General features: G+C 40.7%; 1 protein-coding gene across 2 annotated transcripts in view; it reads left to right on the top strand.

The window, feature by feature from the left end:
- LOC136864934 (hematopoietically-expressed homeobox protein HHEX homolog) overlaps window positions 1-16,498 on the top strand; it is a 58,080-nt gene extending 41,582 nt beyond the window's left edge. The window contains exons 3-4 of one of the 2 annotated variants that reach the window (XM_067142345.2): window positions 15,365-15,415; window positions 15,688-16,498. In XM_067142345.2, the coding sequence (XP_066998446.2) occupies window positions 15,365-15,415; window positions 15,688-15,810 (174 nt within the window). In that variant the 3' untranslated portion in view covers window positions 15,811-16,498. Of the gene's footprint in view, window positions 1-15,364; window positions 15,416-15,684 lie in introns of both variants that reach the window. The other variant, XM_067142344.2, reaches the window with a different exon arrangement.
- Window positions 16,499-18,672: the final 2,174 nt, after the last annotated feature.

Genomic DNA, 18,672 nt, shown 5'->3' with positions numbered 1-18,672 from the left:
AACGTATTACATTGTGGAATGTTGCCTTGTTTTCTACCATTAAAAAAATATTTAATAGTGCCTTTCCGCAAGGCGAGTGAAACGGCCTCTGACGTAAGCGGCGCGCTGTGACGTCACGATCCAGTACCGCATGGAGCTCTACCAGCCGTTGTGCATCAGCCGTTGCTAAAAGGCGATTGTTTATTATTCATGATCGCGAATAACTTCGAAATGACGGAAGAAAGGTTCAAAACAGCACAGTCAGACAATCTACCATGTGTAGACGTCATCATTCTTGAAAAATAGTGACTTTTGTGGCCGCAGAAATTCGCGGATAACAAGCAAGTTTGTAAGTGGCGTCTTTTATATACGTGCAATGTACTGTAACCCATAGTATTAGGATAACATCGAACCTGGATAGAAATCACATCACTTTCAACATTTCCTTCTAGACTGATTCCCCTATTAAAGAATAACATTACATTTTCGGGCTTTCAGCATTAGTAAAGTAAGAAATCGGATTTCAGCACTAACATAAACATATAGGTAGCATTATAGTACTAGTCCGCTTCTGTGGTGTAGTGGTTAATGTGTTAGACTCCCGGAGGCCCGGTTTCGATTCCCGGCTCTGCCATGAAAGTTGAAAACGAATAGTACGAGGGCTGGAACGGGGTCTACTCAGCCTCGGGAGGTCAAATGAGTAGAAGGGTTTCGAATCCCACCTCAGCCATCCTCGAAGTGGTTTTTCGTATTTTCCTACTTCTCCTCCAGGCACCTAAGGCCACGGCCGTTTCCTTCCCTCGTCCTTGTCTGTCCCTTCCTATCCTCCCATCCTCCAACAAGGCCCCTGTTGAGCATAACAGGTGAGGCCGCCTGGGCGAGGTAATGGCCCTCCTCACCCGTTTCATCACCATACTCAAAGTATCACGTTCCAGGACACTGCCCTTGAAGTAGTAGAGGTGAAATCCCTCGCTGAGTCCGAGAGAAAACCAACCCTGAAGGATAAGCTGATTAAGAAAGAAAGAAAGAAGGAAAGAAAGAAAGATCATAGTACTATAGGGCTATAATCTATCATTCCCAAAAATATATATATTTATGGTTGGGACAACTGGCCTACCCACTTCCGGGGCCCATGAAAGAGAATTAAATATCTTTGTGGAGGGAAAAAGTTAAACATGATAAATATAAATATGACTTCATCTAGTTTTCACAAGTCGGGCTGAGTGGTTCAGACTGTTGAGGTGCTGGCCTTCTGATCCCAACTTGGCAGGTTCGATCCTGGTTCAGTCCGGTGGTAGTTGAAGGTGCTCAAATACGTCAGCCTCGTGTCGGTATTTTTACTGGCACGTAAAATAACTCCTGCAGGACTAAATTCCTGCACATCGGCGTCTCCGAAAATCGTAGAAGTAGTTAGCGGGGCGTGAAGCCAGTAACATTAATTACATTTGGCTTTTAACAAGGCTTTACGTCACACCGTCACATATAGGTCTTATGGCGACGATGGGACTGGAAAGGCCTAGGAATGGGAACAAAGCGGCCGTGGCCTTAGGTACAGCCTCAGCATTTGCCTGGTGTGAAAATGGGAAACCACGGAAAACAATCTTCAGGGCTGCCGGCAGTGGGGTTCAAAACCCACTATCTCCCGGATGCGAGCTCACAGCTGCGCGCTCCTAACCGCACGGCCAACTCGCGCGGTATTTTTACCCTTCGGTTTATTGACTTGACTTGTATAACCTAAAACTTAGGCTAAGTTGGATAATATTTTAAACACCTACATCACTATTTTCACCTGTGTGAAATTATGTTACTTATTTCATTAATATTATGATAATTATTATAATTGAGCATTGTTAACTTATAAGACTCCAACAGACAAGCATTGGTTTTGTGTAGAGTTATACATTTGTTAAATTCACGTTGTTTCCTTTCATGATGTACACGCCTATTCTTTGTTACATTATAGAGTATTTAGATATAGCCTAAATTTCTTTACCAATTAAGCTCTTCAATAAAGACATACATAACTGTCCCATGTCAAGATATATTGGTAGAATTAGAGCTGTCAAAATGGTTCATAACCCCTTTGATTTATTATCTTGACATGTATCACCCAAAACATAGGTTAGGTTTGGAGAATACTTTAATAATCAGCATTATTTAATGCACTGTTTATTACTTTCATATTCCATGATGTAATTGAAGCATTTAAATCAAGCATCATACATTAAAATTTAAAGTTTTACCACTAGAACAGCTGACATGGTAAAGTGATTTGAAAATTCAAACAAATTCATCTTACGTTAAAATCTTCAAAAAAATAAACTGTAGACTTTTCCGATACATCACCAGAATTTCTCCAGCTCGCCAAAATCCATTTCTCCCTAGTTTTAGCGTCTTTGGAACGTTTATAAACAATTTGTTTGGTATGGTATGCGATGTGCTATTGCACATCGGAACTCTACGCCATTTATAAGTTTTCTGCCTCACTGTCTGCGCAGGATTCATTTTAAGTCTAAAATATACCACTCAGTTTATTACCCAATGTATAGACCTCGAATTTAACCATACTAGACACTAACGTAAAGTAGAAATACGCGAAGTGTATCCTGCTTCTCACAGCACACTATGTGTTATTTCGTCTGCTAATTCAGTCAACCTGTACGATGACGTCAGGCCAATGAGATCGCGTACTTGCGTGACGTGACATTTTCGTAGATTTTTATCATGTTTGGAGTTATTATTTGTACATTCTGATCACATTTTTGAATTCTGCATGCAATTTTGGATCAGATTAGCATATTTTTAATTAAAACCCCGGATCATGCATGTTCCCTATTGTACCTTGAACACTTTGAGAGTTATTATGACGTATTCCTTCGAATTGGGATCAGCTGTAGGCCTCTCAAACCTAATTTGGTGATGTACCCTTTTAGTTTCACAAATGAGATATATCATGGCTTGAAATTAATTCACGCTTCACAATTAAATTTACAAGTAATTCTCTGATAACTGTTAGTCTGCATTACGACGACTCAATATTCGGCTGTCACCGAACTGACACAAGAACTCGACCGAACAGATACACGAAACACACTCCCAACATATAATCCATTTGGTCACTGACGACGATTTATCCATGTCACTGTTCTATCTTCAACTGACTGACTGACCAACTGTGGCCTCACTCTCCAAATGACTATTAATCGACCAAGGCTCCATCCATCTGACTACAATACTTCATGGCAGATCTTTCCAACCAACTCACTCTGACCAGCTGTGGCCTCACTCTTCTACCAACTGTCCTGCCGCAATAGGATGCACCTCCATATATAGACACTAGTTGTCACACCCACGTTATCTCTTAAAGAGTACATGATGTCAGTCCCACCCAGCTCTCAAGTGTTACAGACTGTGATGAAATAGCCTCAGGAAAAGTAGAAACTCCCTGAATTACCTCACAGTCTGAATGCATACAATGACAGAGCAATGACTCGACAGTTACTGTAACAGTATTTCACCATATGTTGTGATGTTTTAGAAGTAGTATTACAAATAATATATCCATATCTGATATTAGGCGGTAAGTCTCACTCTACATTATTTTGATGCTAACATACACACACATATATATACATAATAAATTAAATACAATAAAGCAAGCGATAATTAATTAATACAGCGCATAGTGAAATCAGATTGTACAACTGAATCAAATAATAATAATTGTTACGGGGTTACCCGTGGAACGCAGAGGTGAAAGAAGGTGCCGGGATGAATGGGTCTAACTACAATGTCAAGCATAGATTTTAAAATTTAAGGTGAAGGTTATATTTTCAGGCACCAAAATTGACAATTTTTACAAGCAGCAAACGTTCAATAAGACTGGTAAAAAAAGTCCAAGATTCAGAATCTTAACACCTTGGGGTTTAAGCCCCTAGCTTTAAATTTTCTGAGCTACCCGCTCAAATTTACAAAGCTTATTAATTTACACAAGGCCAGAAATCCCCTGATACATGAAACACTTGCTCCTTAAACTACAATATCAGGCCTCCCAGAGGCACTTTTACAACACTTGAAAAAGAGCTACAGTGCTCCCAGTTTCCCAAGCCTACTCAAGGCAACATAACACGAAAACCTAATATTTACTGGCCTTACAAGGCACTTATTACACAGAGGTATCTAGTACCCAACCTACAGGGCCTTAGTGAAAAAGAACAGGTTAAATAAACGGCCCGAGTACAACATGAATGGAGTCGAAGATTGAGCTCCAAAAATATTCAAAGACCTATAGGGCACTTGGCCGATGAAACAGGGGCTAATCCCAAACTGCTGAGGTTTCACGCATGGAAATAACTTTAATACTTTGCAGAAACAAATGTGGCACCTGAAACCAAGATGAAGGAGAGCTCAAGAGGGTATATCACTCTCTATCCCCGATGTACAGTTTAAGATTTTATGAAGTTTTACATTATCCCGCAGAAAGTTACATTTTTAGGAAAACTAGGTTACATAGATAATGTTTCGGACCTTTCCCTCAGGTTAAACTGCGGAGCTTGCAAGAAAGAAAGATGTGGCCATTACCTTGTCGAAGAACTGCTGCCTGATGAAAGAGGCCTCCCGTCTCCTGCTTTGACACACACGCTCAATAAGACGACGATCAAGTGGCCAAGAGACGAGAAAATCCGCAGTTGATAAACCCTCGGGGAAAGTTCGAGACCTTTCACGAATAAACCAGCCACACCCTCTCAATTTATTGGTCAATTTGAAAGTTACACTGAAAACCACTACGACCACCAAAAAAAACACTCTACCCGGTTCCCTTTCCTCCACACACTTTCCCGACATGCCTAACAGAACCTCATCTCCAACCATGCAATTAACTTCCCCCCTCTCCTGGTCTCCCTCAACTTCCCTGACTCCAGCAAAACCTACTTCCTCCTCCCTTCTCTCCCTCTCACTACCCTGTTCCACCTCCCTCTTCCTAAAACGTTTCCCTTTCCTACTGTGCCCTTTCTTCTTGCCTCGCACCTCCTCTGTAACACTTCCCTGATCACCATCTTCCCTCTGCTTTTCTACCTACAGTGACACATACCGATTCCTCACAGACCTCTCCTGGGCTCACTCCCTGAGGAAAGCCCTTAGCCCTCGTTTACTGTATCTTCCCCTTAGATCATTAGTTGAACTGTCTTCGACAACGTCACCCCTTCCTCCCCTCCCTCTTACCTACTTACCGTATCCTGTACATTGATTGAGAGAGACCTACCTTCATGCCTGTCCTCCGTTACAAGGCTAATTATCTCCCTCATACCTGCTCATTTTCCATAATTCCCACCCACACTCGCTGTCTCTAAACGTACCTCCTGAGCCATTCTTTTAATTTTTCAAAGAAATGTGAAATGATATTGCAATATCAACAGAAATAAAATGTCAGAGGAAGGAAACACTGCATACTACACACAGTTTCACGGCGATAATGCAAACGAAACACTATTTCGTAAAATAATTACACTACAGTTATCCTAATTAGATGTATCCTAATTATACAATACTAGGAATAACAAGGCTAACTATAGATATGTAGTTACACTAAATACGTAAGATTTTTTTGCCATTGGCTTTAGGTCGCACCGACACAGGTAGGTCTTATGGCGACGATGGGATAGGAAAGACCTAGGAGTTGGAAGGACACGGCCGTGGCTTTAATCAAGGTACAGCCCCAGCATTTGCCTGGTGTGAAAGTGGGAAACCACGGAAAACCATTTTCAGGGCTGCCGACAGTGGGAATCGAACCCACTACTTCCCGGATGCAATCTCACAGCCGCGCGCCCCTAACCGCAGAGCCAACTCGCTCTGTACGTAAGTAATAATAATAATAATAATAATAATAATAATAATAATTATTATTATTATTATTATTATTATTATTATTATTATTAGGCTAGGTCAAGCAGCAGGGAAACCTTTCTGGACAGTAATAAAGAGTGTTAGGAAGGGAGGGAAAAAGGAAATGAACAGTGTTTTGAGTAATTCAGGTGAACTCGTAATAGATCCCAGGGAATCACTGGAGAGGTGGAGGGAATATTGTGAACATCTTCTCAATGTAAAAGGAAATCATCCTGGTGGTGTTGCAAACAGCAAAGCTCATGGGGAGAAGGAAAATGATATTGGTGAAATTATGCTTGAGGAAGTGGAAAGGATAGTAAATAAACTCCATTGTCATAAGGCAGCAGGCGTAGATGAAATTAGACCTGAAATGGTGAAGTATGGTGGGAAGACAGGGATGAAATGGCTTCATAAAGTAGTAAAATTAGCGTGGAGTGTTGGTAAGGTACCTTCAGATTGGACAAAAGCAGTAATTGCACCTATATATAAGCAAGGGTACAGCAAGGATTGCAACAACTATCGAGGTATCTCATTGATTATTATACCAGGCAAAGTATTCACTGGCATCTTGGAAGGGAGGGTGCGATCAGTCCTTGACAGGAAGTTGGAAGAAAACCAGTGGGGTTTCAGACCACAGAGAGGCTGTCAGGATCAGATTTTCAATATGCGCCTGGTAATTGAAAAATGCTACGAGAGGAATAGGCAGTTGTGTTTATGTTTCCCAGAGAAATCATATGACAGGGTACCGAGGGAAAAGATGTTCACTATACTGGGGACTATGGAATTAAAGGTAGATTATTAAAATCAATCAAAGGCATATATGTTGAAAATTGGGCTTCAGTGAGAATTGATGGTAGAATGAGTTCTTGGTTCAGGGTACTAACAGGGGTTAGATAACGCTGTAATCTTTCACGTTTGTTGTTCGTAGTATGCATGGATAATCTGCTGAAAGATATAAAATGGCAGGGAGGGATTCAGTTAGGTGGAAATGTAGTAAGCAGTTTGGCCTATGCTGACGACTTGGTCTTAATGGCAGACTGTGCCGAAAGCCTGAAGTCTAATATCTTGGAACTTGAAAATAGGTGCAATGAGTATTGTATGAATATTAGCCCCTCGAAGACTAAATTGATGTCAGTAGGTAAGAAATTCAACAGAATTGAATGTCAGATTGGTGATACAAAGCAAGGACAGGTCGATAATTTCAAGTATTTAGGTTGTGTGTTCTCCCACGATGGTAATATAGTAAGTGAGATTGAATCAAGGTGTAGTAAAGCTAATGCAGTGAGCTCGCAGTTGCGATCAACAATATTCTGTAAGAAGGAAGTCAGCTCCCAAACGAAACTATTTTTACATCGGTCTGTTTTCAGACCAACTTTGCTTTACGGGAGCGAAAGCTGGGTGGACTCAGGATATCTTATTCATAAGTTAGAAGTAACAGACATGAAAGTAGCAAGAATGATTGCTGGTACAAGCAGGTGGGAACAATGGCAGGAGGGTACTCGGAATGAGAAGATAAAGCTAATTTAGGAATGAACTCGATGGATGAAGCTGTACGCATAAACCGGATTCGGTGTTGGGGCCATGTGAGGCGAATGGAGGATGATAGGTTACCAATGAGAATAATAGATTCTGCTATGGAGGGTAAGAGAAGTAGAGGGAGACCAAAACGACGATGGTTAGATTCGGTTTCTAACGATTTAAAGATAAGAGGTGTAGAACTAAATGAGGCCACAACACTAGTTGCAAATCGAGGATTGTGGCGACGTATAATAAATTAACAGAGGCTTGCAGACTGAACGCTGAAAGGCATAACAGTCTATAATGATAATGTATGTATGTATGTATGTATGTATGTATGTATGTATGTATGTATGTATGTATGTATGTATGTTGTTATTATTATTATTCTTATTCTTATTATTATTATTATTATTATTATTATTATTATTATTATTATTATTATTATTATTATTATTATTATTATTATTATTCGTTTTTCTCGACACAATAAAATTCCTAGATAAATTTCCCCTACTACACAAAAATTACGGAATACTAAAGAAATAACGATATTTTTTTATAAAATGATTATACTACAATAATTCTAAACTGCGTTTAGATGTATCCTAATTACAATAGGTTAACTGAAACAACAGAAATGTATTTAAAACTATTAGAAAGTGTTTACATGTATTCCTACAGCTAACAGAAATTAAAACTGCCTTTAAATGCTGAATGTTTGAGGGTTCAAAGCATAAAGTAGGCCGGAGACTTGAACTACTCAGAACTACAAATATCTGAATACAGGAATCAGCTTATTATTATTATTATTATTATTATTATTATTATTATTATTATTATTATTATTATTATTATTATTATTATTATTCTAGACTACCTCATACTCTTAAATTCTCGACCGTATGCGAACAATGCAATATTTGAATACCGAAGAGCGGCAATAATCATTAACAATACAGTGACTGTTAACTTTCTTGATTTTACTAGAGAATTTAGAATGTTTTCTTTTTTCTGTACCTTACAGTAAACACTTGGCATCTTCCTCTGCAAACATCTCGTGTTAGATAGGGTGGCCAGCCTTTTCATATCTGCTCGCCTTATTCATTCAGCTCACTGATCGTTAGATGCTAAAAAAAATTCCTAAATATTATATTTTATTGACTAGGCTACTGCATCTTCTATCCAACACCTTGCTTCCCTCTTTAGTTTATTTACATTTTTACACAGAATTTCTTCTCCCTTCTTAACGATAATTTTTATAATCCGATTTGAACATTATTCCGGAATTTTTGTGAATCTGTTTTGGATTCCTTGCTGTCTACGAAGACAAGGCCAGGAATTTACCTATCGTTAAAACATACCAAATGAATGGAGAGTTGCTAAAGTTGCCCTTGTGTATAAAGGAAAGGGTGATAGACATAAAGCTGAAAATTACAGGCCAGTCAGTTTGACACGTGTTGCATGTAAGCTTTGGGAAGGCATTCTTTCTGATTATATTAGACATGTTTGCGAAATTAATAACTGGTTTGATAAAAGGAAGTTTGGGTTTAGGAAAGGTTATTCCACTGAAGAACAACTTGTAGGATTTCAGCAAGATATAGCAGATATCCTGGATTCAGAAAAGTAGAAAAGCAGCTGGAATTGATAAGATTTCTGGGGATATACTAAACTGGGGCAAATATTCACTTATAGGCGGGGGAGTTAGGGATTGGAGTAACTTACCAAGGGAGATGTTCAATAAATTTCCAATTTCTTTGAAATCATTTAGGAAAAGACTAGGAAAACAACAGATAGGGAATCTGCCACCTGGGCGACTACCCTAAATGCAGATCAGTATTGATTGATTGATTGATTGATTGATTGATTGATTGATTGATTGATTGATTGATTGATTGATTGATTGATTGATTGAGGTAATGGGTTGGGATATAGTACCATATCTGAAATACTTATTTTATTATTGTTTGGTTGAAGGAGCTATACCAAATGAATGGAGTGTTGCTATAGTAGCCCCTGTGTATAAAGGAATGGGTGATAGACAGAAAGCTGAAAATTACAGGCCAGTCAGTTTGACATGCATTGCATGTAAGCTTTGGGAAAGCATTCTTTCTGATTATATTAGACATGTTTGCGAAATTAATAACTGGCTTGACAGAAGGCAGTTTGGGTTTAGGAAAGGTTATTCCACTGAAGCTCAGCTTGTAGGATTTCAGCAAGATATAGCAGATATCCTGGATTCAGGAGGCCAAATGGACTGTATTGTGATTGACCTATCTAAGGCATTTGATAGGGTGGATGGTGGAAGACTACTGGCAAAAATGAGTGCTATTGGACTAGAAAAAGAAGTGACTGAATGGGTGGCTATATTTCTAGAAAATAGAACTGAGAGAATTAGAGTAGGCGAAGCATTATCTGACCCTGTAATAATTAAGAGGGGAATTCGTCAAGGCAGTATTACTGGACCTTTATATTTTCTTGTATACAGGATGAAGCGTAATTCGCGCACTCGGGCGTCGCAGCGCGACTCCTCACATGCCAGCAATAAAAAAATATCTCTCACAAAACTTCGTCCTGCGAGTATATCCGGCAGAAAAAGGACGTTGAAGTGTGGCAATCTGGCAACACTGTAACCACATGCAGAGTAACATGTTAGTCGTGCTGTACAGTTAGTGCAGTGGGTAGAGTTTTTGGTTGGCATGCAGGAGGTCGATGGTTCGATCCTGGGTTGAGGCGCATTTTTTATTTGCTAATTTCCATCTGACATTACCTACTGTAATACAGTAAGACACCGTTTCTGAGGTCATATGTATCCTACATTTACAACAACATAATAATAGTAATAATAATAATAACAATAATAATAATAATAATAATAATAATAATAATAATAATAATAATAATGTCCGCCTCTGTGGTGTAGTGGTTAGCGTGATTAGCTGCCACCCCCGGAGGCCTGGGTTCGATTCCCGGCTCTGCCACGAAATTTGAAAAGTGGTACGAGGGCTGGAACGGGGTCCACTCAGCCTCGGGAGGTCAACTGAGTAGAGGTGGGTTCGATTCCCACATTTCCGTGGTTTCCCACTTCTCCTCCAGGCGAATGCCGGGATGGTACCTAACTTAAGGCCACGGCCGCTTCCTTCCCTCTTCCTTCCCTATCCCTTCCAATCTCCCCATCCCTCCATAAGGTCCCTGTTCAGCATAGCAGGTGAGGCCGCCTGGGCGAGGTACTGGTCATACTCCCCAGTTGTATCTACGACCAAGAGTCTGAAGCTCCAGGACACTGCCCTTGAGGCGGTAGAGGTAGGATCCCTCGCTAAGTCCGAGGGAAAAACCGAACCTGGAGGGTAAACAGATGATGATGATGATGATAATAATAATAATAATAATGCATTGAGATACGTACTAAACAGCATGCGAAGTCATATGTATCCTACATTTACAATAACATAATAATAATCATAATAATAATAATAATAATAATAATAATAATAATAATAATAATAATAATAATAATAATAATAATAATGCATTGATATACGTACTAAACAGCATGCGGTTACCAGACGCAATGTTGAAAGGCAGAATTATTGGGACCATGGTGATAACACATACAAAGTGTAACCGAGTTTGGACATTATTCGCACAGCACGTTGCTAGGCCTACTGGTAACGTAAGGCCCTAACGAAATGTAACGGACCTGAACGAGGCAAGAATAATAGTTGGTACTAATCTATGGGATCATTGGAGGAGGGTACAAAGAAAATATGTTTCACATCTAGTAAATGAAGTGGTGCGAATAAATTCACGTCCACGACGTGGAAAGGGCGCCTTTCAAAGCTGACCAATGAAAACGATTGTTCATCCATTTCTAGGATCGTAGTATGTAAGTGCAAATGGTTTCTAGAGGACCCACTGCAATCGCTGTTGACGATTAAGATGCCAGGTACCATACCACCTGGACTACATTTCATCATCATCATCATCATCTGTTTACCCTCCAGGTTCGGTTTTTCCCTCGGACTTAGCGAGGGATCCCACCTCTACCGCCTCAAGGGCAGTGTCCTGGAGCTTCAGACTCTTGGTCGGGGGATACAACTGGGGAGTATGACCAGTACCTCGCCCAGGCGGCCTCACCTGCTAAGCTGAACAGGGGCCTTGTGGAGGGATGGGAAGATTGGAAGGGATAGGCAAGGAAGAGGGAAGGAAGCGGCCGTGGCCTTAAGTTAGGGACCATCCCGGCATTCGCCTGGAGGAGAAGTGGGAAACCACGGAAAACCACTTCCAGGATGGCTGAGGTGGGAATCGAACCCACCTCTACTCAGTTGACCTCCCGAGGCTGAGTGGACCCCGTTCCAGCCTTCGTACCACTTTTCAAATTTCGTGGCAGAGCCGGGAATCGAACCCGGGCCTCCGGGGGTGGCAGCTAATCACGCTAACCACTACACCACAGAGGCGGACCTGGACTACATTTACGAAATTAAAAACATACGCCTCAAACCAAGATCGAACACTCGACCTCCTGCATGCTAACCCAAAACTCTATCCACTGCACCAACTGTACAGTACGACTAACGTCTGCTGACAGAGGTAGTTACCCTACATGTGGTTACAGTGTTGCCAGATTGTTACTTTTCAACGTCGTTTTTCTGCCGGATATACTCGCAAGACGAAATTTTGTAAGAGACATTTTTTTATTGCTGTCATGTGAGGAGTCGCGCTGCGACGCCCGAGTGCGCGAATTACGCTTCACCCTGTATATCAATGATATGTGTAAAGAAGTGGAATAAGAGATAAGGCTGTTTGCAGATGATGTTATTTTGTACAGAGTAATAAATAAGTTACAAGATTGTGAGCGGCTGCAGGGTGACCTCGATAGTGTTGTGAGATAGACGGTGGGCAATGGTATGTTGATAAACGGGGTTAAAAGTCAGGTTGTGAGTTTCACAAATAGGAAAAGTCCTCTCAATTTTAATTACTATGTTGATGGGGTGAACGTTCCTTTCGGGGATCATTGTAAGTACCTGTAGGTGTTAATATAAGAAAAGATCTTCATTGGGGTAATCACATAAATATGATTGTTAATAAAGGGTACAGATCTCTGCACATGGTCGTGAGGGTATTTAGGGGTTGTAGTAAGGATGTGAAGGAGAGGGCATATAAGTCTCTGGTAAGACCCCAACTAGAGTATGGTTCCAGTTTATAGGACCCTCGCCAGGATTACTTGATTCAAGAACTGGAAACAATCCAAAGAAAAGCAGCTCGATTTGTTCTGGGTGATTTCCGAAAAAAAATTAGCGTTACAAAAATGTTGCAAAGTTTGGGCTGGGAAGAGCTGGGAGAAACGAGACCAGCTGCTCGACTAAGCGGTATGTTCCGAGCTGTCAGCGAAGAGATAGTGTGGAATGATGTTAGTAGACGAATAAGTTTTATTGGTGTCTTTAAAAGTGGGAAAGGTCACAATATGAAGATAAAGTTGGAATTCATCATCATCATCATCATCATCATCATCATCTGTTTACCCTCCAGGGTCGGTTTTTCCCTCGGACTTAGCGAGGGATCCCACCTCTACCACCTCAAGGGCAGTGTCCTGGAGCTTCAGACTCTTGGTCGGGGGATACAACTAGGGAGTATGACCAGTACCTCGCCCAGGCGGCCTCACCTGCTATGCTGAACAGGGGCCTTGTGGAGGGATGGGAAGATTGGAAGGGATAGGCAAGGAAGAGGGAAGGAAGCGGCCGTGGCCTTAAGTTAGGTACCATCCCGGCATTCGCCTGGAGGAGAAGTGGGAAACCACGGAAAACCACTTCCAGGATAGCTGAGGTGGGAATCGAACCCACCTCTACTCAGTTGACCTCCCGAGGCTGAGTGGACCCCGTTCCAGCCCTCGTACCGCTTTTCAAATTTTCGTGGCAGAGCCGGGAATCGAACCCGGACCTCCGGGGGTGGCAGCTAATCACGCTAACCACTACACCACAGAGGCGGCTAGTTGGAATTCAAGAGGACAAATTGGGGCAAATATTCGTTTATAGGAAGGGGAGTTAGGGATTGGAATAACTTACCAAGGGAAATGTTCAATAAGTTTCCAATTTCTCTGCCATCATTTAAGAAAAGGCTAGGAAAACAACAGATAGGGAATCGGCCACCTGGGCGACTGCCCTAAATGCAGATCAGTAGTGACTGATTGATTTCGTGATTGAACATGTGGATGCATATTCTTCCTTTTATTTTTTCAGTATAACGTTAATAAAGAGTGTGCACCATATAGGTGATAGTTTCCACCGCCTGCTTTAGACCTATACTTGAATGTATCTCACCTATCATTACGCCTCCTTTTATTTTAGTTGTACACATAACCCCTGAATGTAATTCTTCTGTAGCATTTATAAGTTTGTTTGACGTTGCTATTTCACACACTTTTGCTTCGGTCGCTCATCTGCTGACTGAATCAAATAATTTCCGCGATATCTGTAATATGTAACTTACCACCCTTTCTCTCTAAGCATCTGTCCATTGGGGCCGATAACATAAGTGTTAGGCCCCTTTAACAACAATCCTCATCATCATCATCATCATCATCATCTATGCATTATTGTTTCAGTGGCAAATATATTATCTGGAGTTCATTAGTAGTAGTATCAATCATCAATGATCTGCGGATGCCCAGGTGGCAGATATTTATCAACTATTTACCTCATATTTGCATATATTTACAATTGTTTACCAAGATTTTTCTCAAATATGTTCAACGAAATTCGAAATTTATCGAACATTTCCTTTCGTAATTTATTCCAATCCCTTACTCCTCGTCCTATAAATGAATATTTGCCCCAATCTGTCCTCTGAATTCAAAATTTTCTTCATACTATGGCCTTTTTGGTACTTTTAAAGGCTCCACTCAAGCTTATTCTTTTACTTATGTCATTTCTTGCGAACTCTCCGCGGACAGCTCGAAACATGCCTCATAGTCGAACAGCTCGTCTCCTTACTCCCATGTCTTCCCAACTCAAAGTTTGCAACATTTTAGTAACACTACTCGTTTGTGGAAAATCACTCAGAACAAATCGTGCTACTTTCTTTTGATTTTTTTTCAGTTCTCATATCAAGTAGTCTTGGTGATGGTCCCATACACCGGAGACATACTCTAACTGCGGTCTTACCAAAGACTTGTACTTCCATTCCTTTACATCCTTACCACAACCCCTAAATACTCCCATAACCGTGTGAATAGACCTGTAACCTTTCTTAACTACTTCGCTAATGTGATTATCCCAATGAAGATCATTCCATATTAACACCTATGTACTTACATTGTTCCCCATGGGGTGCTATCACCCCATCAACACAATAATTAACACTGAGAGGTCTTTTAGAATTTAGAAACTTCTACAACATTTATCTTGTTCTACATCTTTTATCTACATCGGTCACTGGATTGAAATACCTTCCTCTAACTATATTGACGGTTTCTGTACACAACGACGTGCCGGAATTTTGTCCCACATTGGTTATTTTACGTGTCTGTAAATTTACTGACACGAGGCTGGCATATCTGAGCACCTTTAAATAACACCACCATCAGACCAGTGCTCTATCATCTGAGCCACTCAGCACGGCAGGATTAAAATCTATTTCTTTATAACGTGACAATAATATTTCGAAGACCGAAGAAACGGCTTTCTTTTGCTAGTAGTTTAACATCGAATGTTTTCGGTGATGGAATGGCGGTAAGGGGCTTGGATTTGGAAGTTACCGGCCACGGCATTGATTCATGTACAACCCTAAATGGAAAACCATGAAAAAGTCATCTTCGAGGCTGCCAACGGGATTCGAAGCCAACGTCTCCAGAATCCATGTTCACATATACATGTCCAAACCACGCAACCAACTCGCTCGTTAGAAGAACTTATATTTCAATAGGATGTTCCTCAAAAAGTATTTAGAAAATTATGATGCTAATTATTTCGTTTAATTTGTTTCACAGGTGAAAACCTGGTTTCAGAATCGGCGAGCCAAATGGAGACGAGCAAGCCAGGTGAGCATCTTTATGGTTTTGCATTAATCATACAGAATACATAAGAGCGGAAGGATTATATTTCATAGCTGATTAGTATACCTCATTAGACTAGAGCAGCAGATATTTCTAAAGGAGTTCATGCAAAATTAGCTGATAAGGTTAACAATGAACATTTGGTTAGTGACATGGTGGAAGTTACGTGATAACACAGAGCTGTTTCCTTTGGTTACGGACCAATCCAGGAAACAGAGCATATTACAACGTAAGTAAGTATCCTTTTGTTTCAGCAGGCCACATCCACCGACAGCAGTGAGACTGCTCCAACACAATCAGAAGACACGTCGACATCGAACATTCACGATGAAGAAAACGTGTTTTCCCCACAGGGTTCTCCGATAAGTGTCACCAGCTGATAATCATGTTATATATGATGTGTTCTACTAGCTAATGGCCACTTCACCACACAGATCCGATATGAATCAACAACTGATGATCATATTATATATGATGTGTTCTACTAGCTAATGGCCACTTCACCACACAGATCCGATATGAATCACCAACTGATGATCATATTATATATGATGTGTTCTACTAGCTAATGGCCACTTCATCACACAGATCCGATATGAATTACCAGCCGATGGTAGCATCATCTTACATCTCCGGTACGTTCTACCAGCTAAAGACCACTTCACCACACATATCCGATGTGGATATTGCTGACTGGTGATTAATACTTGTTTGGAAGTGTACAACCAGTTGATGATCACCTATTCCTACATATTCAGTGCGTGTTACATCCCCAGTAGCGACCACCACTTGACGTTATCTACGGCAAGTTCTACCTACCTGATGACCACCCCAACATCTTCGCAAAGGATTACTAATGCATGACAACTGATAGATTACTACTTTATCTTACATGAACAATAAGTGTCACCATCTGAAGACCACTTCATCTAACATCCACAACAAACTGTACCATCTGATGAGCACCTCAACGCACATCTCCGCTTTGGACTGCTAACTCATGACAACCGATAGATTACTACTACTTCTTACATGTACAAATGCCAAAGATCCACTAGTCAATAGATGACCGGAAAATAGTTTAAAATAAATAATGTGTTTTGTAGAAAATTAATTTCACCACTCCACCTTCTTGAACCCCTTATACTTTAATATCCTTTTATTCTACTAAAATACTGGAGACTTTAACATATAGAGTCAAATTCATTTAGTGTGAAAAAATACCTACCTTGGAAATTTAATTTTGACAATGTGTATATACTTTCGCCTTCTATTTAATGGTGATAACTAGGGAGGGGGGTGTGAAATGACATAGAAAATAATAGAGCAAACGGAGAAAATAAACTAGGGTAAACTTTCATCCTGACAGCCTCCGTTCAGCATGGTGGTAAAAGCTAATTTCCTTGAACACGAATTAAGGATATGGCTATGAATGGTTTCACAACTCTTCAAAACGCCTTTGTCTCAAAGAAGCTCCCCTTGGGTGAAGGAAATCACTGAGGGAATCACATTTACCAGAAAATAAATTGGTACATCCGAACAGTGACTCTTGGTCTTATCGAGAACCAGGCCATGGACCTTTCTATTAGGAAGCTTGAGCCATTGTAACAGTGTGGACTCTAGAGAAAGAAATAGAACAGGAAATAACACTGCGGGGTGCGAGGGAGAGAAAGTGAGCTGCCTCATTTCTTCTCGTGGTAATAATTGCACAACTACTGAAGATCGAAGGTTAGTAATATGATGCTTGAAAGTTTAGGTTACAAAGACAAAAGAATGGATCTAAATAACTTCTTACGTTAATGGAAAGTATCAGTGACATCCCAAATGTTGGTAAATCACTGGCCCTTCCGACCAGAAAAGCATTAACCATTTTATCAATATGAATCCTATATATGCATGTAAGTTAGCAGAATTTCACAAATTGCCACTATTACTTAGCTTAAGCTCGAATTTCTCTTATCACAGTAATCGGGCAGTTTGTGGGTATTTTTACGGGTTCCTGACGCCCAATGGTACAATGCTCGACTGTGTCTCAAGCTTGCTCTACAACATTTAGTTCCGCAGAACAGGCTGGTCAATCCATCCGGGTGATAACCTCAATTTCCATGTAGTTGTGCACCAATATATTCCGGTGTAGACGAGTGGTTGTCATCAATAAATAGGAACTCTTTATCCGGCTCCCTTGAAAATACTGACATACTCTTGGACGAAGGCATCTCTGTACGACTGGACTGAAAGTGGAGTTCGAACCCACAATCCCTCGAACGTATCCTCACAGCCACGTGATCCAAACCGCTCGTAGGGCTCTTTTGCCATACGGAGGCATGGCAATGATACAGTCTGGTTCAAACGGTATATTAAAATAATTTCCATCTAACTTTACTACGGTAATACAACATTCAGGCTATTCACTGATTATCGCTCGATGTTTTAAAAAGTGTCTAATAGTCCTTCCTAGTTAGACGGTCAATATTAGTCAATATTACTGGATCTTTTTTCATGTTATCTTTCGAGATAACATCCGGAAAGGATGTAAACATATCTGTGTATTGGTCTAGGTCTGACCATAGGTGCAGACTTACTACTTCCGTTTAGATAGGAAGTCTGGGAACTGTTTAAATGGCACACTTCACAAACCATAGCGTGTGTGATGTGAAGCAAACTGTGAAAATGTGAAAAATTACTTTACCGAGAACGTTTTCTTAACCTTCAGTATCCAACTGTCCGAACGTTTGAAATAGCACTTCGTGGACTACACGAGAGCTACAGCCCAGGTTTAAAGAAAGAGGCCAATCACATTAACAGTTGTTATTAACTACGTGTATTCCACCAGCCGTCACAGAAACACGCGACAGTGAAAACATCCCTCCACGCAGAGTTGGCGTTAAGACTGAGCCGACATCAAGTAACTGATAAAAGACCACGAAGGAAGAGAAATTACCTGCGTGTGTTGGTGGCCGAGGAAGCCGACGACGTTCTCAGGAGAAGCATCCGTCCTGCGTATCACTGAAGAAACTTCTGGAACAAAAGCTCTGCAACCGGGAAGATTTCCCCTCGATTTTCAATGCCCATGAAAACTTACATTCCTTTTATTAGTAGGCAGCTTTGCCCGGCTGATTTCTCCTCTTCTTGTGCCAACTGCTGTTCCCTTACAATGCATCACTCGGAGTCTGGTGACCTTTCAACAAAACCTGTCATTATTACCAGGCTATCAAAAGTATACAGGTCTCCTCTTAGCACAA

The sequence above is a fragment of the Anabrus simplex genome, chromosome 2 (genome assembly GCF_040414725.1).
Source record: "Anabrus simplex isolate iqAnaSimp1 chromosome 2, ASM4041472v1, whole genome shotgun sequence".
Classification (NCBI taxonomy): domain Eukaryota; kingdom Metazoa; phylum Arthropoda; class Insecta; order Orthoptera; family Tettigoniidae; genus Anabrus; species Anabrus simplex.
This window is presented reverse-complemented; position numbering and strand designations above follow the sequence as displayed.